Source organism: Saccoglossus kowalevskii, chromosome 16, assembly GCF_978046115.1.
Source record: "Saccoglossus kowalevskii chromosome 16, keSacKowa6.1, whole genome shotgun sequence".
NCBI lineage: Eukaryota > Metazoa > Hemichordata > Enteropneusta > Harrimaniidae > Saccoglossus > Saccoglossus kowalevskii.
The window spans coordinates 9,851,342-9,878,246 of NC_140656.1; the positions used below are offsets into that span (position 1 = coordinate 9,851,342).

The 26,905-nt window shown below is 34.1% G+C and overlaps 2 protein-coding genes across 2 annotated transcripts in view; one reads left to right on the top strand and one right to left on the bottom strand.

Moving 5' to 3' along the window:
* Positions 1-3,146: 3,146 nt before the first annotated feature.
* The window catches only part of LOC102808561 (uncharacterized), a 30,381-nt gene continuing 6,622 nt past the window's right edge, over positions 3,147-26,905 (bottom strand). Inside the window, exons 6-10 of the mRNA XM_006815676.3 lie at positions 23,434-23,603; positions 7,321-7,394; positions 6,926-7,083; positions 5,085-5,171; positions 3,147-4,246 (exon numbers count right to left, since the gene is read on the bottom strand). Coding sequence (XP_006815739.2) covers positions 4,148-4,246; positions 5,085-5,171; positions 6,926-7,083; positions 7,321-7,394; positions 23,434-23,603 — 588 coding nt within the window. The 3' untranslated portion in view covers positions 3,147-4,147. The remainder of the gene's footprint in view (positions 4,247-5,084; positions 5,172-6,925; positions 7,084-7,320; positions 7,395-23,433; positions 23,604-26,905) is intronic.
* Positions 14,068-22,396, top strand: LOC144350621 (uncharacterized). The gene is made up of 4 exons (XM_078008697.2): positions 14,068-14,711; positions 17,025-17,199; positions 20,906-21,041; positions 22,075-22,396. Exons 1-4 carry the CDS (start codon positions 14,068-14,070, stop codon positions 22,173-22,175), a joined length of 1,056 nt encoding a protein of 351 aa, XP_077864823.2. The 3' UTR covers positions 22,176-22,396.

The following is a 26,905-nucleotide window of genomic DNA, read 5'->3' on the forward strand; positions in this document are numbered from 1 at the left end:
TACACTTTCCACGTTACTTTACTCACTTTGCATGCAATTTTACAGACATTCCAAGTTACTGTACATTTCACTTCACTTCGCATGCAACTGTTCTAACATTCTACGTTAGTTTACTCACTTTATATGTAAATTTATAAACTTTCCACGTTACTTTAATCACCTTGCCTGCACTTTTACAGATTTTCCACTTCATTTTATTTTATTTAGTTTGTATACAACTTTACATACATTCCACGTTAGTTTACTCACTTTGTACGCAACTTTACAGACTTTACACGTTACTTTACTCACTTTGCACGCAACTTTACTGACTTTCCAAATTACTTTACTCACTTTGTACGCAACTTTACAGACTTTCCACGTTACTTTACTCACTTTGCATGCAACTTTACTGACTTTCCATTTTACTTTACCCACTTTTCATACAACTTTACAGACTTTCCACATTGCTTTACTCACTTTGCATGCAATTTTACAGACATTCCAAGATACTGCTAGTTTACTCACTTCATAGACTTTTCACATTACTTTAATCACCTTGCCTGCAATTTCACACTTTCCATTTGACTTTACTCAGTTCAAATACAACTTTACAATCTTTTCACGTCACGTCATGCAATATTAGACTTTCCACGTTACTTTACTCACTTTGCATGCAATATTACTCACTTTCCAAGATACTGTTAGTTTACTCACTTTATAGACTTTCCACGTTACTTTAATCACCTTGCCTGCAATTTCACACTTTCCATTTGACTTTACTCAGTTCAAATACAACTTTACAATCTTTTCACGTCACGTCATGCAATATTAGACTTTCCACGTTACTTTACTCACTTTGCATGCAATATTACTCACTTTCCAAGATACTGTTAGTTTACTCACTTTATAGACTTTCCACGTTACTTTAATCACCTTGCCTGTAATTTCACACTTTCCATTTGACTTTACTCAGTTCAAATACAATTTTACAATCTTTCAACGTCACGTCATGCAATTTTACAGACATTCCAAGTTACTTTACTCACTTTGCATGCAATATTACAGACTTTCCAAGATACTTTACTCACTTTGCATGCAATTTTACAGACTTTCCACGTTACATTACTCACTTTGTATGCAATATTACAGACATTCCAAGTTACTTTACCCAGTTTGCATGCAATATTGTATGCAACTTTATAGACTTTATAAAATTTGGCACAGAACTTTGCACTTTCCTCAACAGCATGTATTGCCAATCAAGCAACAAACTAATTACTATCCATGGTGAGATATGATATTTGCATAATGCAAATTATCATTTATGACCAGTGTTTCTTCATTTCATCGGATACAAGGTCTAAAGTCTCTATTACAATTTCAATATTTGCATGCTCATACATACAGAATGTGTTCTTTCATTGAGGCAATTTCCAATTCAACTTTACTTCTTGCCAACCAACTTTGGCCTGAGGTTTTTGACTGGAATTACTTGAACTCAAAAGGTATCACTGTAGCAGAAATGTCTATGGAGTCGAAACGATTCACCAGTTATTCAAGCACTGTATATGATAATACAATTTATACTTGTGGCACTGAATCTGGACTCATTTCATTTTACATATATGTAAGAATCGTTCTTGAATCCATATTACATTTTTTTGTTTGCATTATGTAAAGAATCTATGGCAACAGAAAGCCCAGAACAGATTATCTTTTTTTAATGTGTAGTTGAGAAAATATGTTGTGAATATGTTTCAAGTGTGATTAATAATCAGAGACTAATTTAACCACAATTAAACGATTCTGCTTTGATTAATAACTAGTTTTCAAACAGTATTGGCAAAATGCCATTTCCCAGTTTGGCATTTCTTGCGACAGTGTCATGCACAAATGCATTACTAGTGAAAAAACAAAAACATTCAACACAAACAAGTGCATCACTGGAGAATTAATAAATGTCTATAATAATACATCAAAGTATGTTTGGAGTAATTGGTCCTTTAGCTTGTTGCTTGTATATCGTCAAATAATTGTAATGTGCAGTATGAATATTTATTAGGTCTATTACATCAAATGTATGATTATTCATTAGGTCTAATACATCAAATGTATGAATATTTATTAGGTCTATTACATCAAATGTATGAATATTCATTAGGTCTAATACATCAAATGTATGATTATTCATTAGGTTGAATACATCAAATGTATGATTATTCATTAGGTCGATTACATCAAATGTATGATTATTCATTAGGTCGATTACATCAAATGTATGAATATTTATTAGGTCTATTACATCAAATGTATGAATATTTATTAGGTCTAATACATCAAATGTATGAATATTCATTAAGTCTAATACATCAAATGTATGATTATTCATTAGGTCTAATACATCAAATGTATGATTATTCATTAGGTCTAATACATCAAACGTATGAATATTTATTAGGTCTAATACATCAAATGTATGAATATTCATTAGGTCTAATACATCAAATGTATGATTATTCATTAGGTCTAATACATCAAATGTATGATTATTCATTAGGTCTAATACATCAAATGTATGAATATTTATTAGGTCTAATACATCAAATGTATGAATATTCATTGGGTCTAATACATCAAATGTATGATTATTCATTAGGTCTAATACATCAAATGTATGAATATTCATTAGGTCTAATACATCAAATGTATGATTATTCATTAGGTCTAATACATCAAATGTATGATTATTCATTAGGTCTAATACATCAAATGTATGATTATTCATTAGGTCTAATACATCAAATGTATGAATATTTATTAGGTCTAATACATCAAATGTATGAATATTCATTAGGTCTAATACATCAAATGTATGAATATTCATTAGGTCTAATACATCAAATGCATTTCAAAAAAACTTTTTGTCAACAGACCTGGAGTTTGGACACCATACATTCATTAAATAGATGGGAGATAATGAATGGTACACAGAATAAATCAGATGGGTTCCTATGTAAATGCACTGACAATATATCAAATTCCACATCCAACTCAATGACATTCATTACCATTTAAGGTTTCTTATGTAGGCTTTATAATGGACAACACAAATCAAATGTAAACAGCTTCCATAAATGTCCAGTATAGTCAGCTTTTAAGGTCACTTTATATCTAATATTACATAATATCTTTATTGAAACCTTTAGAAATACTTCTCTGACAGTATATCACATAAATTACATAAAACATGGCTTAATCCCAAGATATACTAAAAATATGGATTAATAAGCCAAAATAATTAACTACATTATTACAGACAGAATCAATCAATCTGAGGTAAAAAAAACCCATACAACTGATATTTTTAAAATTAACTGACAACCTGGGAACATAATCCATTACAAATCATACATATATTGAAATATCATTCATATACCTCATATTGCACAGAAACTTTTTTACCCACTCAATCATCACCCCGCCCATCCCCCACCCCTGAAAACAAAAACAAAAACAACAACAACAACAATGTTGTACTCTTTATCTGAAAATGATTGCAAATTAAAAAATAAAGTAAATGTTTTTTTAGAGCAACTGCTTGCTCATATATTACTCAGGTAATGTAAATAATTAAATAATCCTTTATTAATACACCCTTGTCTGTGTTTTGTTCAACAACCTGAAAAGGTCACACACATCATGATAATTATGTTCCGCTATGTTATTGGTACAATATGGCGACAAATAAAAAGTGGAAAGATGGAGGATATAAGTAATACTAAAAATCATGAATAAAGATTAAATCTCAATAACTTATGAGGGATAATAATAATACACACTAGTTCCTAAAACTCAAAATGGTAAATAGATACTTAACCGCAGTTGTATAGTAGTAATGTTTACATTCAAGTACAATTCACAAAGAACCATTTTGATAAAAAATTATTGATCTTTGTAAAAATAAATATAAAATTACATTTTCTAGAAATCTGTCACATAATATAATAAAATCTGACAAGACAACAAATAAAATACTTTTAAGTAATCTGAGGAGATAATGAAAGCATAGTTCTTAGTCACTCAAATAAAAAAAGATGTTGTAGACATTACATGTTATTATCATTTGATTGTTCCACATAGCAACACTATATTTGTGTGTGGGGAATTAATCTCCTCCAATTAGTTCAGCATGATTGCATTTGACACCACCCATTTCCAATAAATATTTGTCTGGATTCTCCTCCCATTTACCAGGTAGAGGTACCTGAAATAAAACAACTATTAAAATTACACAAGTCTTAAATTGCCCATGGGATGTCAGATTTGAAGCAGTGATACGTCAAATTGGAATCAGTGATACGTCAGATTGGAATCAGTGATACGTCAGATTGGAATCAGTGATATGTCAGATTGGAAGCAGTGATAACATCAGATTGAAATCAGTGATATGTCAGATTGGAATCAGTGATATGTCAGATTGGAATCAGTGATATGTCAGATTGGAATCAGTGATTTGTCAGATTGGAATCAGTGATTTGTCAGATTGGAAGCAGAGATATGTCACATTGGAAACAGATATATGTCAGGGAGGAAGCAGTGATATGTCAGGGAGGAAGCAGTGATATGTCCGGGTGGAAGCAGATATATGTCAGGGTGGAAGCAGTGACATGTCAGGGTGGAAGCAGTGACATGTCAGGGTGGAAGCAGTGACATGTCAGGGTGGAAGCAGTGATATGTCAGGGTGGAAGCAGTGATATGTCAGGGTGGAAGCAGTGATATGTCAGGGTGGAAGCAGTGATATGTCAGATTGGAATCAGTGATATGTCAGATTGGAATCAGTGATATGTCAGATTGGAATCAGTGATTTGTCAGATTGGAATCAGTGATTTGTCAGATTGGAATCAGTGATTTGTCAGATTGGAATCAGTGATTTGTCAGATTGGAATCAGTGATTTATCAGATTGGAATCAGTGATTTGTCAGATTGGAATCAGTGATTTATCAGATTGGAATCAGTGATTTGTCAGATTGGAATCAGTGATTTGTCAGATTGGAAGCAGTGATATGTCAGTAAATGTATTGACCATATACATGCGTACTTACCTTTCGCATCCTATGTGCTTCTTTAAGCTCCCATTCTTTCTGTTTTGCTTGTGAAATCATTGCAGCTTTACCACCACAACCAATTATCTAATCAAGTGAATCAATACCATACTTAGCAATCAGTACAGGCTTCAAGCTAATCTTGTTTGTTTGCAGATAGACTCAATTACGATCATAGACAGAAGTAAACAGTGGTTAGCACAGGCTAAGAAACGCCCTACTAAAGAACTTGTTAAGAATAAACTTTCTGAATTAATTTCTTAGTCTGTTTTCAAGCAAGTTTTCTTAGCATGGGCTAAGATATTTGATTTCTTAGCTTATGCTAATGAGCTGTGCATGAATGCTACTACCGAGTTCTGCCGTCAATTCGCCCTGGGCCGTTAAATGGCAGTTTGGGTTTTAAAAAATAATAAAATGGGACCAAGAAATCGCACAGGGTGACCGGAATCATTTGCTTACGATGAAATTCAACAAATTTATTTTTTGTATGTTATTATAATCATTACTAGGTGATAATCAACAATTGGGAAATGCAGCATGACCGGATTGCGCAACCATCATCATTTGCTGCTACTCAATGCAGTTGTGTTCGTTTTTATTTGAAACTTCATTTAGAATATACTTTCGTTACCAATAAAATAGAACAAAAAGTATTTGACGTATTAGGTTTGTTAATGTGATTTTTTTGGGAGAAAAATGACAGTGGGTGACATTGTAATGAAATTTTAGGCGGTCTACTTTTTAATTCAGCAAGAAAAAAATGTATCAACTACAATCGTTTTCGGTAATAACAAATACAAAATCAATAGATATAGTACAATAAAGACATTGTCTAACAACAAACTTTTTCTGGATCTACACCAACCCTTAACTCATTCAACCTGTGTAAATGTATGTACATGTATACCGTACTCGACCGCGTTAGCGCCCATGCCCGGGCAAGCGCCCACCCCCCACTTTTGCGCAATTTTTATATTTGGGGTCACATTCGGCAAAGCGCCCAACCCTTCAAAATGCAACTAATTTAAAACTTGGTCTTGCGTAACGAATCTTGGTAATCGTTTTTATATGATACAGCGTGGATATCGACCGCTGTGAACATGTTGTGAATGCGTAGAACACGGTAACCGTGCGTAAAGTACGCTTCGACAATGACGTGTTAATACAAGTAAATGCGGGAAATATTTCATGCCATATTCAGTTCACCTCTCAAAAATGGCTAGTTACTAGTTTTTTGGAAAAACCATGTCGTTTATTTGCTGAAATCAATTCCAACAGATCGTACTTCGACGTCGATAATTCACTTCCGCATTGCGTTACCGGAAAGTCTTCGGGAATTTCGGAAGAATTGCGTCAGTACAACACAGCATTCTGATTGGTTAATAACCAACTTGACCCATTAGGTCAAAGGACGCTGCTGCAGGTAAAATCTGCAAATGCATCATGGTGGAAAGCGATTTTCATCGAGAGCTTGCGTACGATCCAACACCTTCGTCAGTGGAGATAATATGACAATTTTGACTTTGACTGTGTTCCAACAGACTCAAATGTTTTTAATTTCATAAATTCTTGTGGTACGAAATTAATATTGTAATAAAATGTGCATATTTTTTGTGATCTTTCTGTTTCTTCATTGTGAAAATCAATGACGACTCAACTAATTTCGTAATTTGATTTTCCCTCAAAGACGTAATCTGTCACTTGATGAATCAAATTTTTCATTTGCACTCTTTTTCGAGGGGGGTGCTCGGGTAAGCGCCCACCCCTAAAAAATCGGGATTTTCTGAGTTGAGGCCCCTGGGCGCTAACGCGGTCAAGTACGGTAAATTATAATTTCTCACCTCTATTGCTTCAAGATTACTTTGCAATCCACCACTGTGTGTGACAACACTAAGACCACTATCAATACTAAACGATGGGTTTCTACCATTTCGACCAACAATAATTCCTTTTGGCATAGTTCGAGATTTCTCATTTAAAAACATCATATCTGAGCCCTCTGCAAGTAGATAGGTTAATCAACACTTGTAATGTAGTTGTTAGAAGCATAAAGGAGTTGAATTGGTTGCACCCATCAACACAAAATAAGTGATAAACTGTCATACAACCATTCATTTAACAGATTCAGAAAAAAATCGGCATTCCCATTCTCAAGTAAAAATATTGAAAATAACGCATACTGCTGTCAGTTTGGCAAGAATTATTTGTATGAGGACATGTCTATCATTTAACTTGCCTTCAATACACCTGAACATTGGAGTAAGCTGAATCGATGCACAACTGCCCCCTCCCCAGTGATGAGTGCTTTCTCTGCAAGAAATGAAAGACTAGCATTATTCATTGTAAAGTGCAATATTGTTTATGCTAACTTGTCACATTCACAGCCTTTTAGCATGTGACAGAACAGGTGCCTAGAAAGCATGTCCTAGGTTAGGTGGCACAAGGCAAGATAAGGTCTGGTTAAGTCAGGTACATAGTGTTATTTTTGGAAACAAAGAGTTTAATTGGCAATAGCTGTGATTTTGAACATTCTTGTTTGAATATAACCACATAAAGACGATCACATTTTACTGAAACATTGATTTAGACACTTGGGCAAAGTGACCCTATACTAGGCTGATGTCACATGAAAAACATTGATTTAGACACTTGGGCAAAGTGACCCTATACTAGGCTGATGTCACATGAAAAACAATGAAAAAACTCAGAACCGAGTACCGTAGTCGTCATTTCATTGAAATTGGTCACATTATTATGGGGAATGACACATAAAATCATCAATGAGAAAGGTCTTGACATGTTGCCAAGGGGTCCCAGTAAATTATTATCTTGTACAGTATACATGTATACGCACATACTTGTACTAGGTAAATTTCAAGATGAAAATGACCAGTAGTGGTTGTTGTTTACACTAATCATACAAATCTGGGGAAAACATTTAATTTTGATAATTAATATTAATATAAATTGTGACATACCTTCCCCCTTTACTGAACCTAAGCTATGTAAATTTGACTTAAATTTGATTGAATATTAAAAATATAAATTATAACATTCTATGCATGGAACGGTTCCTGTTAGTTATCAAATTTAAGGTATATAATTTTGTTTATAGTAACATGTCAGAGAAGCTGATGCTTGATTATGAATTTTTAACATTACAATAACAGTCATCTTGTATCTGATCGTCAACATGTACTTGTCCATATTGAGAGATATTGCTCTGTAACAACGGTCACTCATTTTTAATTGAATAGTCAAACCGATACATCTGTACAACTATGACATGATATGTAATGAATATATAAAATTTGAATATAATCCATGTAACCTACCTAACAATGGGCGAGGATAGGACAGAAATATAAAAAGTCAAAAAAACGGTAGACATGCAACCCAGAAGAAGTCAGTGGCATATTTGAAACAGTTTTTTAAAGATATCGAAGTGAGTGTGTTTGGGTGCAAACAAGGGCAGCTAGAAGAACTATTTAAGACAGCTGAGAAATGTAGATTTCCAGTTGAAAAAGATGATTTTTCAGCGAAAATGAACTGTAATGAATATATAAACATTTTAACATAATCAGTCAAGGCATGTCAGAATCACATTCATTAAAACAAAATGGTCGCATTAAAAACAAAATGATGTGCATCAAGGTCTCATAATGTCCAATGTACCGGTATGTACCAAGTTTTAACAAACTCCTTCTGTAAACAGTTGAGATCCCGAAATGCCAGAAATGCTCGACTTGGATGATGTTTCAGCACAAAAAATGATCGTCATTCGGCCATCTTGAATCAGATTGTGAAACAAATTGATGTTTGAATGTAATCAGTCTAGGCATGTCTAAGATACAGTTCCGAATGCACACTTGCATGCACAGAAGTCAATTCTTTAGTCCCCGTTTCCGGACTGCGTCCAAACAGGGACTAAAAATAGGGAGGGTTGTGACATGGTAGGTCTGTCGTTACTTAGTAGGTGTAAGGTTAAATGAAAGTAGTCATAATATTGACACCACAAATGCAACAGGCAACACATGGTATTGTAAGCAATGAATATCATCGTTTATACACCATCTGCCGCCATAGGTACTTATATATATGAGAAACCAAGAGATTATAACATGTACATGTACAACAGCAGAAAAGATGAGTGTCCGGATAAGCCACAGCCTGGTCTTTCTACCTTTATTGTTATTATATATCTGGTACTATAGGATACCATTGCAGTTACAGCCAAGTTATAAGATGGAAACAAATACGGTAAATAATCCTATCATGTATGTTTGCAGTAACAATGTATGAACCAATTAATGACCAACAAACTTATAACTATATACACAGGGACAATTTATTTATCCGTATAATTTAATTTAAATTCAGCAAAATTATCTATTCTATTAGAGATACATCAAGGCGAAAAATGGCCAATCAAAAACAGTTTACTGCTCACATCTGTTATATTTTAATAGACAGACACTTTACATACTGAGTGCTTTTCATTGAGTATTCTAATTTGAAATTTATCCCTTGTTAATCTAAGCCAAGCCTATGAATGGAAAAAACTTTTATTAATTCAATCAGCTTATCAGCTTGTGAGAACGTGAACAGAATAAATTTTACCCGTAGAGTCTGCGACATATCAGGTCAAGCTAATATTTACAATCCTGATATTATTTACTGACAATGAACATGATAATTTTTCTGGATCTAGATTAAGACAACAAATATTTTAACTAAGAATATGGTAGGGATAACATTGAACTCTGGGTAACATTGAACTCTGGGTAACATTGAACTCTGGGTATATGGTGTCTGGCGAACAGCTTTGCAGGTTTCAATATTGCCAATTTTTTGACTTTTCGTTTCAATTTCTGTTTGACTTAAAATTATAATATTTCAATTTTGTACTGACTAGCATAAATTCGCAAAGATTCACAGTTGTTCTGAATTCTTGCAACAAATACTACCTCTTGAAATCTGACCATGTAATTACCGATATTTGGCAAATTTTCATACTGGGGTAATTTATTGGCTTCTAAAATTGCAACCAATTTATAATACCGAATTCTGTCCATCTTAGATTTTTTTACTAGTACCTACATTTCTATGGTCCTACACACATTCAGACACATTGCATGCTGGGACACATACAAATAAAAAAAGCCTGTACCAAAATCCATGGCAACAAGCCCATATGGCATAGTCCCCGTTAGTTACTAAATTTAAGATAGTTTTGTTTTATAGTAATATAATTGGAACATAACATGTCAGAGCTATGGATCCAGTAGCTGATGCTTGATTATGATGATTTTTTAATACCAAAAATGGTTGACATTCAGTCATCTTGTATCTGATCATCAAACGAGTACTTGTCCGTATTGAGAGATTTTGCTCTGGAACAGCATTAATTAAAACAAAATGAGCACCAGTCAGCCATTTTGAATTTTGAGAGCGTCTATTGTACACCTGATTGTTTTGTGGCCTTAACTGAATTAACTGCTGCCCATCTGCATTTGCGGGTCTTGCACTCTTTCGCCATCAGTGGCTACTAGTATCTAACACACAATGAGTGTGAAAGACACAAGGTCACATAGCCACTTAAAAAAAAGAATTGCCAACTTTATCAAATTATACATGTAGCTATCCCATTCCTTTATTTTTTAGGATTCCCATACACATGTTAAAACAGACCTTAATGTGAAAACAAATTGGTTATGCAGATAAACAAGCTTGAAAATCTTTGCTGTGACTTCATCGACGTTTTCTAGGAGTTTATGTTTTTCAAAATACAAGGTCTCTAACAAAAAATAAAGTATACTTATTGTCGTCGGATTAACACCAAATTTTCATAGCTTTAATTTGACAATGACTTGAATGTGTCCAGACAAACTATTTTATGGATTATTTACCAATGTGTTGTGGCTTGAGTAGGGGCAATGCGACTAAAACAGAAATTCAGCACACTACTTTTTAAAACGAGTTGCTTGAATACAACTAACAAGACACATTAACTACAAAAAATGTAGGAAAGGTGAAAAAACAAGCCATGCATGGCACAGTCCCTGTTAGTTATCTGTTTAAGATTTATAGTTTTGTTTTTAGTAAAAGAGCTGGAATATAAACATGTCAGGAATATTATTATGATGATTGTTTAATATTTAAATGATTGACATTTGTATCTGATCGTCAAATTAAAACAAAATCAGCCATTTTGAATACATGTATAATGAATATATAAAATTTGAAGATAGTCAGTCAAAGCATGTCAGAGATATGGCTCTAGAAGCCCATTTATTAAAACAAAATGGCCACTAGTCAGCCATTCTGAATCTGATCTAAAAAATAAAATAACGTGCATCAGGAACCTGTAATGTCTAATGTATGTACCAAGTTTGAACAAAATCCATTTATAAATGCCAGAAATGCTTGATATTAGATTATTTTTTAGCACAAAAATGGTCACCATTCAGCCATTTTTAATAGGATGACATGATGTATAATGAATATTTAAAATTTGAACATAATCAGTCACAGCAAGTCAGAGATATGGCACTAGAACCACATTCATTTAGAACCAAATTATTTAAAACGTACTGTGTATACCGAAATAAATGTTGTATGCTAATTAAACATTTAGAAATAAATAAATAATCCAGGGATTATCCACAACAGCTGTGGAATATGTTGGCATGTTTTTTGAGATAAGTAGTGAGCTGTATCAACGCTTTTGTGATGAAACTATGGCACCAATCTTTCTATGTTCTAAGTATTGTAGTATTTGGAATTCCCAACCGGGAATTTTACACCACTCACATGTTTGGATTAAAAAGTTTTGAAAACCTTTATGATGAAACCCAGTAAATATGAAACTGCATTATAGAAAGGGTTTAAAATGATTACTACTAAATTAAATTTAATTAAAATCATCAAAAAGTTCATAATTTGTCAAGATGAATATTTAATTACACCATTGTGATACACATAATAATAATACCGGGTAAATAATAATAACTTTTGGCTACTGGAATTCTTTGTTTTGGATTCAGAATAGTTAAGTATTCTTCAAAATTGGATTTTGTTTTAAATGTCACTATTTTTTGGCTCCATAGATTAATATATTTTTGTTTTATTATTTTCTTAATGTGTTGTTGTGTAACTATAAGGATATCGCGGTGGGCTTGAAATAGGATGATTTTTTATTTCTCCAACGACAGAAGAATAATTTTCATGACAGAAATGCAATAGCTGTGATGAAAGAGTTGTTGTCAGTCTTCGGCGTGACATTGCAAAATTGCTGGCCCCAGTTATGGATTCACAAGCTGCTACCAAATATTTTATAAAGCCAAAACAACGCGATTTCAACCACTCTCCCTGGTACGGGTTGCTACAATATTGCAACATTGGTTTCATTGTCTATGATGTTAAAGCCGAACGAGTGTGACACTTGCTTTGTGGCTCTCCATATACTGTAAGATTTGCATGAATCGTTTCTAAGGAAACACAAATCAAATCCTTTTCAGGGCCACAACATACTTCAAAAAAAGAACTACTTTAATATACATTTTTGTAGACTTGCTGACTAATATGGATTCAGATAAAAAATCTAGAAAAATAAAATTTAATGTAAATTATGCAAACGCGCTGTCCTGAATGCAGAACGCGAAATTATCTATCACAGCTATTTTGCGTTCAATTATTTTGCAAGAATTTTTATCGGAATCGCAACAGACTGCAAGAACGTCAATTCTTAATTACAACGAAAAAAAAAAAAAAAATAGGTTTTTGCTATTTTTTTTATAACAAGTGTAGAAAAAAAATCCCCTGGGCATATTGCAGGACATGACCACAATTTCTTTATTGTATCAAAAGTGTGGGGTGGGCGTTTGCCCAGGTTGGGCTCTTACCCAGATAAATACTTAAACAGACATAATGTAAACAACATAAACAAGGATTTCCCAAGATGATGAATAATAAATAATGTGTCATGATAACAGAAAAACTAAAATATCAAATTATCTCTCTTTTAGACATCCAAATCAACAAACAGTGTTCACACAGGTACTAGATCAAGAACACTAAAGGGGCAGGTTTTAAACCAAATCATTCAGGTATGTATGTGTTTGTTTTATTGTTACTGTCTATATACCGGTGCTTATATATAGGCCTTAAATTGAACAATATATAACAAATAACGCAACAAATTTACTTGCCTGTGAGACGGGGCAGACAGTGTGGGTTCGGCAAAACAGGATAACAATTTAAAAGGAAATGAGTACAATATAAAAGCCCCTTTACACAAAGCCCCTTTGCAAAAGGCCACCAAAATAGATGAAAACATGCTACATATGATTGCTTGGAGCAATTCCAGTTATTCAAAATAACTGTCTTAGCAAATATATTGTTCACTCAGCTTGACAAACAATTGAAAGAAAATCATTGAAATTTATTTCCAAAATCAAACATACATCTCATCAAATACAGGCAAAAGTAACATACCACAAGGTTTATCTCGAGAATACCGCAAAGTATGCACAAAGGCAGTACGATGATTGTATCAACCAACGTGTAGTGGAGGTTGATGCAATCCATACTGCCTTAGTGCATACTTTGCTGTATTCTCATGATAACCTTATTATTATACATTTTTTTCCTGCGTGTAGTTATTATTATTTAATCAGAGAAAATAGGCTACAATAACAACAACAAAAATTTTGAGCCGGGTGAATATTTGCGTTCAGTGACAGAATCCTATTTTCGTTTTAGCATTCTTTGCGTTTTTAGGAGAAATTATAACATTCAAATGGGTGCTGAAATACATTTTGGAACATGTCCTAATATAGCATTTTACGAAATGACAAATCTTGTAGTTTTCGATGCTAGATATTTATTGCTTTCATATCCCTATAAGGATTTTGAATAAAATGCAACACAGATGTGAACCCTCCACCACATAAGTAGCTTAACACAAGGATTATATCAACTCATGGGATTCACCAAATCTGGGATTTTGTTTTCACCACAGATTGCAGAAGTGAAGAAGAAGAATGGATCAGGGCGTCGCTATTTACTTTCAATATTAGACTCGTACAGAGGAATGGGTCCAAACGCACAATACAAAGTGTTCAAAAAGCATTTGGCTTTAGCGATAAAACTGAATAGAACATTTGTAGACAAAGGGTTTATTTCTCACTGGACAGAACATAGCATTCACAGACCACGATTTATTAATGAGACATTCAACATGGCGAGGTTAGAAAGAATAGCAAATTTTGCGACAGTGGAGGAGTTCAAGAAAGACTGTAATAGTACAGTAGAGGCTGTTGTGCCAAACTTGTCGCCTCATTGGCGTTTCGTAAACGCACAGCAACAGTATTCAGAAATGTATGGTATCAATATTCCCGACAATTTTTCTGTGAATCATACTTTAGAAAGTTCATCTGATTTAAAATGCATTGGATTTTTTATGGTACATTTACCAACAAAATTAAAGCCTGCTCTTCGGTTTTTAGTTAACGAACATTTAGTTAGCCCAGCAGATATAGAAAAGGTTGCAGATGACGTGATGAGGAAGTTATGCCATGGACAACCATATATAGCACTGCATTGGCGTGGAAAGATACAAGAAATGTACGTGGGTAATATCAATTCCATGCCATTACTGTGATTACATACCACATTCTGTTACTGTGGTTACAAATCACAAACTGTTACTGTGATTACATAAAACATGCTGTTACAGTGATTACATACCACATGTTGTTACTGTGATTACATACTACATGCTGTTACTGTGATTACATACTACATGCTGTTACTGTAATTACATACCACATGCTGTTACTGTGATTACATAAAACATGCTGTTACAGTGATTACATACCACATGTTGATACTGTGATTACATACTACATGCTGTTACTGTAATTACATACCACATGCTGTTACTGTGATTGTAAACCACATGTTGTTACTGTAATTACATACCACATTATGTTACTGTGATTACATACCACATTCTGTTACTGTGATTACATAAAACATGCTGTTACAGTGATTACATACCACATGCTGTTACAGTGATTACATACCACATGTTGTTATTGTGATTACATACCACATGGTGTTACTGTGATTACAAACCACATGCTGTTACTGTAATTACATACCACATTCTGTTACTGTGATTACATAGCACATGCTGTTACTGTGATTACAAACCACATGCTGTTACTGTAATTACATACCACATGCTGTTACTGTAATTACATACCACATTATGTTACTGTGATTACATAAAACATTCTGTTACTGTGGTTACAAATCACATACTGTTACTGTGATTACATAAAACATGCTGTTACAGTGATTACATACCACATGTTGTTACTGTGATTACATACCACAAGGTGTTACTGTTATTACAAACCACATGCTGTTACTGTAATTACATACCACATGCTGTTACTGTGATTACAAACTACATGTTGTTACTGTAATTACACACCACATGCTGTTACTGTGATTATATACCACATTCTGATACTGTGATTACATACCACATTCTGTTACTGTGATTACATACCACATTCTGTTACGGTGATTACATACCACATTCTGTTACTGTGATTACATACCACATTCTGTTACGGTGATTACATACCACATTCTGTTACTGTGATTACAAACTACATGCTGTTACTGTGATTACATACCACACTATGTTACTGTAATTACATACCACATTATGTTACTGTAATTACATACCACATTATGTTACGGTGATTACATACCACATTCTGTTACTGTAATTACATACCACATTATGTTACTGTGATTACATTTAGTAATACTACCCTTGACTTGTTGCTATTGTTTTTACAGTTGGCTAACCATTGATAGCAGACAATTTTCATTCAGTATTTACTAGGAAAGTACTCTTTCTTCGTTCCAAACAGTACCTTGCTCTCGTATGATATGCCATTTGTACAGGTCATTGACCCGATATCCTTTTATACAAAAGACGTTACGCAACACATGTATGCTGTGAGAACACAAACTCGCGATAGGGCTGCAGCAAAAATACCCGAAACTTGCTAAATTCACAGTACAATGCAGTTGTGGTAGTTATTGGCCTGTTTTGGGTCTCAGTTTCTCAGAGAAATGTTTGCAGAAAAGTTCATTTAATTAGTACAGGCAAGTCGTGTTACAAGTCATTAATTTGTCATTTACTAGGGAGTCACTTTCATTAAGAACAAGATGGCTGCCAGTCGGCCATCTTTGATCCAATTGAGAAATAAATCGTCATGGACATGTATCCTAACATGTATAATCTATGTACCAAGTTTTAATGAAAACTGACAAAGCATGTCCAAAATACAACATTTTCAAAAAACAAGATGGCTGCCAGTCGGCCATTTTGAATCAAATCGCTAAACCACTGCATGTGCATATGTCCCACATAAGGTACTAGGCACATGCAAAGAATGAACAGAATCGGTCCACAGGATTCTGAAATATTACTATTGACAGACTGACGCGCAAACAGACGGACGGACTGACAGACTCAGGAACTCACGGACGGTCGGGACATGTATCCTAACATGTATGATCGATGTACTAAATTTGAATGAAAACTGACAAAGCATGTTCAAAATACAACATTTTCAAAAAACAAGATGGCTGCCAGTCGGCCATTTTGAATCGAATCGCTAAACCACTGCATGTGCATATGTCCCAGATAAAGTACTAGGCACATGCAAAGAATGAACGGAATCGGTCCAAGGGATTCTGAGATATGACTCCGGACGGACGCACGGGCACACAGACGTAGACCGAATTTTAAGTCCCTGTTTTCGGACTTCGTCCGAACGGGGACTAATAACTTTTTTTCATGAACTAGGGATTACTTCTCTAATGAATTCATATTTAATTACATTTAAGGTATCATATATGTATTGAGGATGGCAAGAATGTTTCTTACTGTGAGGAGATAAATATCAGAAGCACTCAGGAAACTATCCATACTGCACAAATTATAGCTAAAAATTTGAAAACCGAGATGGAGCAACGGAACATGAAGTACATATATGTGGCATTCCCACCAATCATTGGCAAGGTAATAATCAACATACATATATGTGACATTCCCACCATTCATTGGTAAGGTAATAATCAACATACATATATGTGGCATTACCACCATTCATTGGTAAGGTAATAATCAATATACATGTATGTGGCATTCCCACCATTCATTGGTAAGGTAATAATCAACATACATATATGTGGCATTCCCACCATTCATTGGTAAGGTAATAATCAACATACATATATGTGACATTACCACCATGCATTGGTAAGGTAACAATCAACATGCATATATGTGACATTACCACCATTCATTGGTAAGGTAATAATCAACATACATATATGTGGCATTCCCACCATTCATTGGTAAGGTAATGATCAACACACATATATGTGGCATTACCACCATTCATTGGTAAGGTAACAATCAGCATGCATATATGTGGCATTACCACCATTCATTGGTAAGGTAATAATCAACATACATATACATGTATGTGGCATTCCCACCATTCATTGGTAAGGTAATAATCAACATACATATATGTGGCATTCCCACCATTCATTGGTAAGGTAATGATCAACATTCATATATGTGGCATTCCCACCATTCATTGGTAAGGTAACAATCAACATGCATATATGTGATATTACCACCATTCATTGGTAAGGTAATAATCAACATACATATATGTGGCATTACACCAATCATTGGTAAGATAACAATCAACATACATATACATGTATGTGGCATTCCCACCATTCATTGGTAAGGTAATAATCAACATATATATATGTGGCATTCCAACCATTCATTGGTAAGGTAATAATCAACATACATATATGTGGCATTCCCACCATTCATTGGTAAGGTAATGATCAACATTCATATATGTGACATTACCACCATTCATTGGTAAGGTAATAATCAACATGCATATATGTGGCATTCCAACCATTCATTGGTAAGGTAATAATCAACATACATATATGTGGCATTCCCACCATTCATTGGTAAGGTAATAATCAACATACATATATGTGACATTCCCACCATTCATTGGTAAGGTAATAATCAACATACATATATGTGACAATCCCACCATTCATTGGTAAGGTAATAATCAACATACACATATGTGGCATTCCCACCATTCATTGGTAAGGTAATAATCAACATACACATATGTGGCATTACCACCATTCATTGGTAAGGTAATAATCAACATACATATATGTGGCATTCCCACCATTCATTGGTAAGATAACAATCAACATACATATACATGTATGTGGCATTCCCACCATTCATTGGTAAGGTAATAATCAACATACATATATGTGGCATTACCACCATACATTGGTAAGGTAATAATCAGCATATATATATATGTGACATTACCACCATTCATTGGTAAGGTAATAATCAACATACATATATGTGACATTACCACCATTCATTGGTAAGGTAATAATCAGCATATATATGTGACATTACCACCATTCATTGGTAAGGTAATAATCAGCATATATATATGTGACATTACCACCATTCATTGGTAAGGTAATAATCAACATGCATATATGTGACATTACCACCATTCATTGGTAAGGTAACAATCAGCATATATATATGTGACATTACCACCATTCATTGGTAAGGTAATAATCAACATACACATATGTGGCATTACCACCATTCATTGGTAAGGTAATAATCAACATACATATATGTGGCATTCCCACCATTCATTGGTAAGATAACAATCAACATACATATACATGTATGTGGCATTCCCACCATTCATTGGTAAGGTAATAATCAACATACATATATGTGGCATTACCACCATACATTGGTAAGGTAATAATCAGCATATATATATATGTGACATTACCACCATTCATTGGTAAGGTAATAATCAACATACATATATGTGACATTACCACCATTCATTGGTAAGGTAATAATCAGCATATATATGTGACATTACCACCATTCATTGGTAAGGTAATAATCAGCATATATATATGTGACATTACCACCATTCATTGGTAAGGTAATAATCAACATGCATATATGTGACATTACCACCATTCATTGGTAAGGTAACAATCAGCATATATATATGTGACATTACCACTATTCATTGGTAAGGTAATAATCAACATACACATATGTGGCATTACCACCATTCATTGGTAAGGTAATAATCAACATACATATATGTGGCATTCCCACCATTCATTGGTAAGATAACAATCAACATACATATACATGTATGTGGCATTCCCACCATTCATTGGTAAGGTAATAATCAACATACATATATGTGGCATTACCACCATACATTGGTAAGGTAATAATCAGCATATATATATATGTGACATTACCACCATTCATTGGTAAGGTAATAATCAGCATATATATGTGACATTACCACCATTCATTGGTAAGGTAATAATCAGCATATATATATGTGACATTACCACCATTCATTGGTAAGGTAATAATCAACATGCATATATGTGACATTACCACCATTCATTGGTAAGGTAACAATCAGCATATATATATGTGACATTACCACCATTCATTGGTAAGGTAATAATCAACATACACATATGTGGCATTACCACCATTCATTGGTAAGGTAATAATCAACATACATATATGTGGCATTCCCACCATTCATTGGTAAGATAACAATCAACATACATATACATGTATGTGGCATTCCCACCATTCATTGGTAAGGTAATAATCAACATACATATATGTGGCATTACCACCATACATTGGTAAGGTAATAATCAGCATATATATATATGTGACATTACCACCATTCATTGGTAAGGTAATAATCAACATACATATATGTGACATTACCACCATTCATTGGTAAGGTAATAATCAGCATATATATGTGACATTACCACCATTCATTGGTAAGGTAACAATCAGCATATATATATGTGACATTACCACCATTCATTGGTAAGGTAATAATCAACATGCATATATGTGACATTACCACCATTCATTGGTAAGGTAACAATCAGCATATATATATGTGACATTACCACCATTCATTGGTAAGGTAATAATCAACATACATATATGTGGCATTCCCACCATTCATTGGTAAGGTAATAATCAGCATATATATATATGTGACATTCCCACCATTCATTGGTAAGGTAATAATCAACATACATATATATGTGACATTACCACCATTCATTGGTAAGGTAATAATCAACATACATATATGTGGCATTCCCACCATACATTGGTAAGGTAATAATCAACATACATGTATGTGGCATTCCCACCATTCATTGGTAAGGTAATGATCAGCATACATATATGTGGCATTCCAACCATTCATTGGTAAGGTAATAATCAACATACATATATGTGGCATTCCAACCATTCATTGGTAAGGTAATAATCAACATACATGTATGTGGCATTCCCACCATTCATTGGTAAGGTAATAATCAGCATACATATATGTGGCATTCCAACCATTCATTGGTAAGGTAATAATCAACATACATGTATGTGGCATTCCCACCATTCATTGGTAAGGTAATAATCAGCATACATATATGTGGCATTCCAACCATTCATTGGTAAGGTAATAATCAACATACATATATGTGGCATTCCCAACATTCATTGCTCGTCAAGGTATTTTTTTTAATTTGATTGAAATCTCTCTATGCAGTTAGTCGTTGATCATTTCAAAATGGCTGAAGTTCCCGGAGTATTGTCAAAGGAAGATATCATTAAGTATCCAGCCATATCTGCTAAACAACATGATAACTACTGGATGTCCTTGTTAGAACAAGAGATATGTACATGTAAGTTAACAATAATGAGAGCCACAACAACAAGTTAAGTATCTCAATAATGATTTTGCTGCCGTGCCATCATATATGACTGTGGTGTAGAGTAACTGGTGTGGAATAGTGTTCTAATTCAGTACTTGGTATAATTTAATAATATTATAAAGTGCCATTAATATGTGGAACATAAACACCTGTATGGTACAATAGTGATCCACAGTGGCCAGATACACTTATATGACTATAAATACCTCGGTAGTACCGGTAGTACCCCCGATGTACCCCCGATAGATGTGGATTTAATAGACACTGGAAATGAACTATCCTTTTATACATCAAAAGGACCAATAAATTGAGATTGAGTTCAAATCTGTGAATTTAATACCTACGGTAATAGACCACAAAACACACCAACTCAGACACACATCCCTGTTTCTGGATCAAAGTTAGACTGTAGACAGTCCTCGAGCCTAATATGTTAGGCCTGAGGCCAAAGGAGTTTGCAAGAAATGCTGCAGGCATTTTAGCGAAGACAGGAGAACTGTAAACGCTTGTAAACACCCTCACGCGACATTATATGGTTTTCCACTGGTACTGAACAGAGAATGATTGACAGGTCATGCAACATCACAAAACAACCAGCCAATCACAGTGACAGGATGACAGAAGTTCATGTTTTAACCTTCCTGATTGTAATTTATTCACTTTGACGATGACCGGCAAAATATGCGATACTGCAGTTATGATAAATACGCTTTGACGTTTTCTAATAATTCTCCAGTTTAAAACTCTGAAAATATCTGCTGATTCAGAGCCCAAAAGAACAGCAAAAAAGGCACATGGATCTATGACCTTTATTGTGTTGACCTCAGGAAGTGAACCAAGCCATGCTCCGCCTATTATTAAAACCGAGTGACGTAACAGTCCTCAGGCGTCCAGCATTTGCTGAAATGCCTGATTTAGTATACATGTACTAACAAATTAGACATGAGGAATATTTACAGTCTAGATCAAAATTTGTTAACACTTTGTTTTGTTCCCTCCATAGGTTCCAAAGTGTTTATTTTCAGTCAGGGTACATGGTCAGACAACGTACGCAGTAGAAAAAGAAATATTCAAATTAACATAAACCAATTCAGGAATTCTTGATGAAGATAAACACCAGACAGATACAAGAACAGGAATTTCAAGTTCATTGATAAACGCAAACATTATTATCAGTATAGCACTATGTGATGTTGGATATTGTTGCCTTATTACATTATACATGATATAGAGGTGCCATTACTTTCTCAAGAACCCACAGTAATTTTAAATGAACTTTTTTTTTACTGGGAGTATACATGTATATAAAATATTTATTTATCTAACATGCTCAACTTGGAAGTGTATATTTGACTACTTCGTATATTTTTTAGTTAATTGTGCTGCAATCACAAAATTATTTTGATATACGATGCACTGCGATTTTGTTTGTGTATATGTGCGCAGTGACTGATTGATTGGCAAGAACCGGTCAATCACACCCGTAAACGATGACGTCACAGTGCAATGACATATTTAACACAAATACCAAATTTTCCAACATGAATTCCTTGCATGAGGGTAAGATAGTTTGAATTCAAATAGCTATAAATATTACAATTTCTCATCTCACATTTATAAAAAGTCAGAGACAGACAACAAATTAGGACACACAGACACAGAAAAAATATAATGTCCACAAGAGAATCATTTTCAATCAAATCACGAAACAAATCAGCATGCGAGATACTAATATCAAGTTTTACTGAAATCAAAACAGGTATATCTGAGAAACTAATGATTACACTTTTAATCTAAATTCCAGCCACTCACCCAAAGTGGAATACTTAAAAATGCAAGTATGTTAGTATACAATGTACATGTAGCAGTATATATATGTACCATTGTGACTTGCCGTTAAGAAAAATTAGCCCTAGAAGGTTGGGAAATCGCACTGACACATGGTCAACACACATACACACATGCCCGAACAGAAAGATCACAAACAAAAATTCCCTGCAGTATGCCTTCTTACGGAACTGATTGTGTAGGGATCCTGACTCAAAATGGAATCCAAAAATCAAGCAGCTTGTTGACTACCAGGGAGGTCAATCATAAAGAATAAACTGAAATTGTACGTGACTGCATAGGTACCTTGAGGCACAAACAAAAAATCAGCCCCAAATTTTATTGGTTTTTATAGTGATTTTTTATAAAATGTGAATTTCTTTAATTCATAATTATAGTGATATGTTTTCTAAAAGCACAATACATTGTACAATGACACGGTAAAGAAATAGCACAACTAAATCTTTGTGAACCAGTAGCGTGTCATATCATGTTATCTTGAGTTTACACTCTGACACAAAGTTAGTTTACTCACTGCCATTCCTGGTCCACAGCAACCGCAAAGAAGTTGTCATCAGTACAGGTCACCAACATTATTGTGGGTCCTTTGTAGTTAAATACGTGGTGTTGTAAACGATTTAAACTTAGTCCTTTCGAGTTACTGTCGTACAATGTCATCCAGTGTTCCCATTTTAGCGTTTCCAGCTACAGATAAAAATGTTGCGGTTACGGTCAATTAATAAAAGTTCAGCTCATTCTACAGAATTCTAAAAATAAAAGATTAACTTTGAATGCCCTATTCACAAAACAAAAACAAAAAATATTTGTTTTCTCTATTTTTTCCTAACTTTCATTCAATGGCAAAGTATGACAATTTGGCACATAAATAATTAATCCGAAAATTAAAGAAAAATTTGCACTCAAATTATCACCAGTAGATAATGTGTACAATGTAATCGGAAAAATATAACAAGTCAACGAACAGTGAAATGTGCTGTAAAAGTGAAATGCTGACATGCTTTTCTGTTATCAATGTACAAAACTGTGTTAAAGTTTGATATCGGGGCGATAAACACTACTAAAATGTTTTTTGAATAATACCGTAATTGACATTTCAGATAATTGAATCTATATGTAAACCTTATTTACTAGTATTTTACTACCATCCCTCTTTGCTTTGTTACGTTAATTCAAGGTAGAATTCTAGTTTTATTATAATTTACAATTGGAATATTGAATTATTGTATTTGCCTACAATTAACACCTACTGATACTGCTTTTTCCCAATGATTTTGGCTATCCATGGGGGCTTTCAGCAAGTGATTGTGTTAAACCAGATCACCATATTTGATTAACTTTTGACATATGTTCTTTTTTATGCAATTGTTAATAAAAATATAAACAAGCCATGCATGGCACAGTCCCCGTTAGTTATAAAATTTAAGATATATAGTTTTGTTTATAGTAATATAGCTGGAATATAACCATGTCAGGAATATGATTTTTTAACATTAAAATGATTGACATTTGTATCTGATTGTCAAAAAAGTACTTGTCCATATTGAGAGATATTGCTTTGGAACAGCATTCAGAATCAGCCATTTTGAATATATGGCCACCAGACAGCCATTTTGAATCCGATCTGAAAAATAAATTATGTGCATCAGGAACCTGTAATGTCTAACATATGTACCAAGTTTGAACGAAATCCATCCATAAATGCTTGATATTTGGCCATTTTGATAAATGCCACCATTTGGCCATTTTGAATAGGATCGTCAAACCAATATATCTGTCTATCTATGACATGATGTATAATGAATATTTAAAATTTGAACATAATCAGTGAAAGCAAGTCAAAGATATGGCACGAGAACCACATTCATTAAAACAAAATAGCTGCCAGTCGGCCATTTTGAATCTTATCTAAAAAACAAAATTATTTGCAGCAAGATCCCATAATGTCTAATGTATATACCAAGTTTGAACAAAATCCATCTGTAAACAGCCGAGAAATGCTTGATTTTTAGCACAAAAGTGGCCGCCATTCGGCAATCTTGAATCAGATCGTGAAACAAATTGACGTGCATATGTATACTATCATGTATGATGTATGCAGTGTTCTCTCCAGACTCTAAGCCAAGCATCGCGGCTAATTTACATAACAATACATCTTATTTGCATAATTTTGTTTGCATAATAATTAGTTTCCCCAACAAACATTATAACTGAAATAAAGAAGAGATACATATCTCATATATTTTTTATCATTTACATTCATTGTGTTTTATGTGTGCATCAAGTCAAATACAGTTTGAAATAGAACAGGAAAGAAATGGAAATGGAAATGGGGGGAGGGATTTGTTTGTTAAATTTGTAAAATCTGTATGAAGAAATTAATAAATCAATAATGACATTTTTTTTCTATAACGGCATTTCAAAACTAAAGTCAGCGATTTTTCATTGATCTATCTATTATTTGTGTAACGCTACGATCACCATAACATTTTCAGCTGACGGCATTGCGTTGAACGGGTATTCACCGCTGCTGTTGCGATCATCGGTCCCTGACTTTTTTGTTTAAAAATACACAAACTTAGAATGTTTGCTTAATTAAAACGATTCATTGATGATTAACTTAGAAATTACATCAAAATCGCCAACGAAATGTTGTTTTTAAACATCGCGGAAAAACATGCACTCTGCGCCGCCATCTTTGTTACCTCAATCAAAATCTCCGTTGTAACCCAGCATGCATCGGTTGTGATGTCACTACATGCGTTACATCGCCTTAGGGTGGCGTTCCTCGGTAATGACGCACTATGAATGAGGTATTTCTAGAGGTCAGGGTTCGTTTTTTCCTCGTCCGTCTCGTCTGCAGTTGAATAATTTTTACTTCGATTTATTTACAGTTTTTTTTTCCGATGCGACTTAATTTCACTTGTTTTTTTAATTCTTGGTAATTAGTGTCACTGGAGATGAAGTAGTAAAAACGCAATTAATCGCAGTGCAGCAACTCGGGATAAACCATCCCGACGCAATGGGCAAATTATTACTACCCTAGTATTTTGGGTTTGCCAGCTCCGCACCCTTGATAGACTTGGTAATTTCTTGTAGACTTCCGTTTTTATCACTGTTTTTGTAAGGCTAACTATGTACAAAGGCGGGATTACCTTTCGATCAATACATGTTATTGTTTTAAAGATGTGCTAGACGAGGCTGACACTTGTAAACAATACAACGTGAATAAGCATCGCGGGCAGGATTTCAAGGATCGCGGACGAAACAAAAGCGACGCGGCTGTTTGTCTAAGCGACGCGAGCCTGCAGTGCTTGAAAGGCCTGGGGAGAACACTGGTATGTGTGAAGTTTGATTGTGATTGGTCCAGGCATTTCTAAGATACAGGTCCGGATGCACGCACAGACGCACACACGAAGGTCAAAACATAAGTCCCCGTTTTCGGACTGCGTCCGAACGAGGACTAAAAAGTATGGTCGCATTTTGCAGAGAAAGTTTGCCAAACATCCGACTCTCCTCTTGAAACAAACTACAGAGGACAGTATCTAAATACAATGAGATCTTAACTTTACAAGTTTGTGAGCATTATATAAATGATGTTATAAAAGGAAAGTCATCAAAACTATTGGAAAAACAAAGTAACCAATAGATTGTAAAATTAACTATGGAGGGCAGTATACAAATATTCTGGTGAATGAATTTGTTGTGGCGGAGACCAAAAGGAAAGTCATCAAAACTATTGGAAAAACAAAGTAATCAATAGATTGTAAAATTAACTATGGAGGGCAGTATACAAATATTCTGGTGAATGAATTTGTTGTGGCGGAGACCAAAAGGAAAGTCATCAAAACTATTGGAAAAACAAAGTAATCAATAGATTGTAAAATTAATCATAGAGGACAGTATACAAATATTCTGGTGAATGAATTTGTTGTGGCAGAGACTAAAAGGAAAGTCCTCAAAACTATTAGAAAAACAAAGTACTCAAT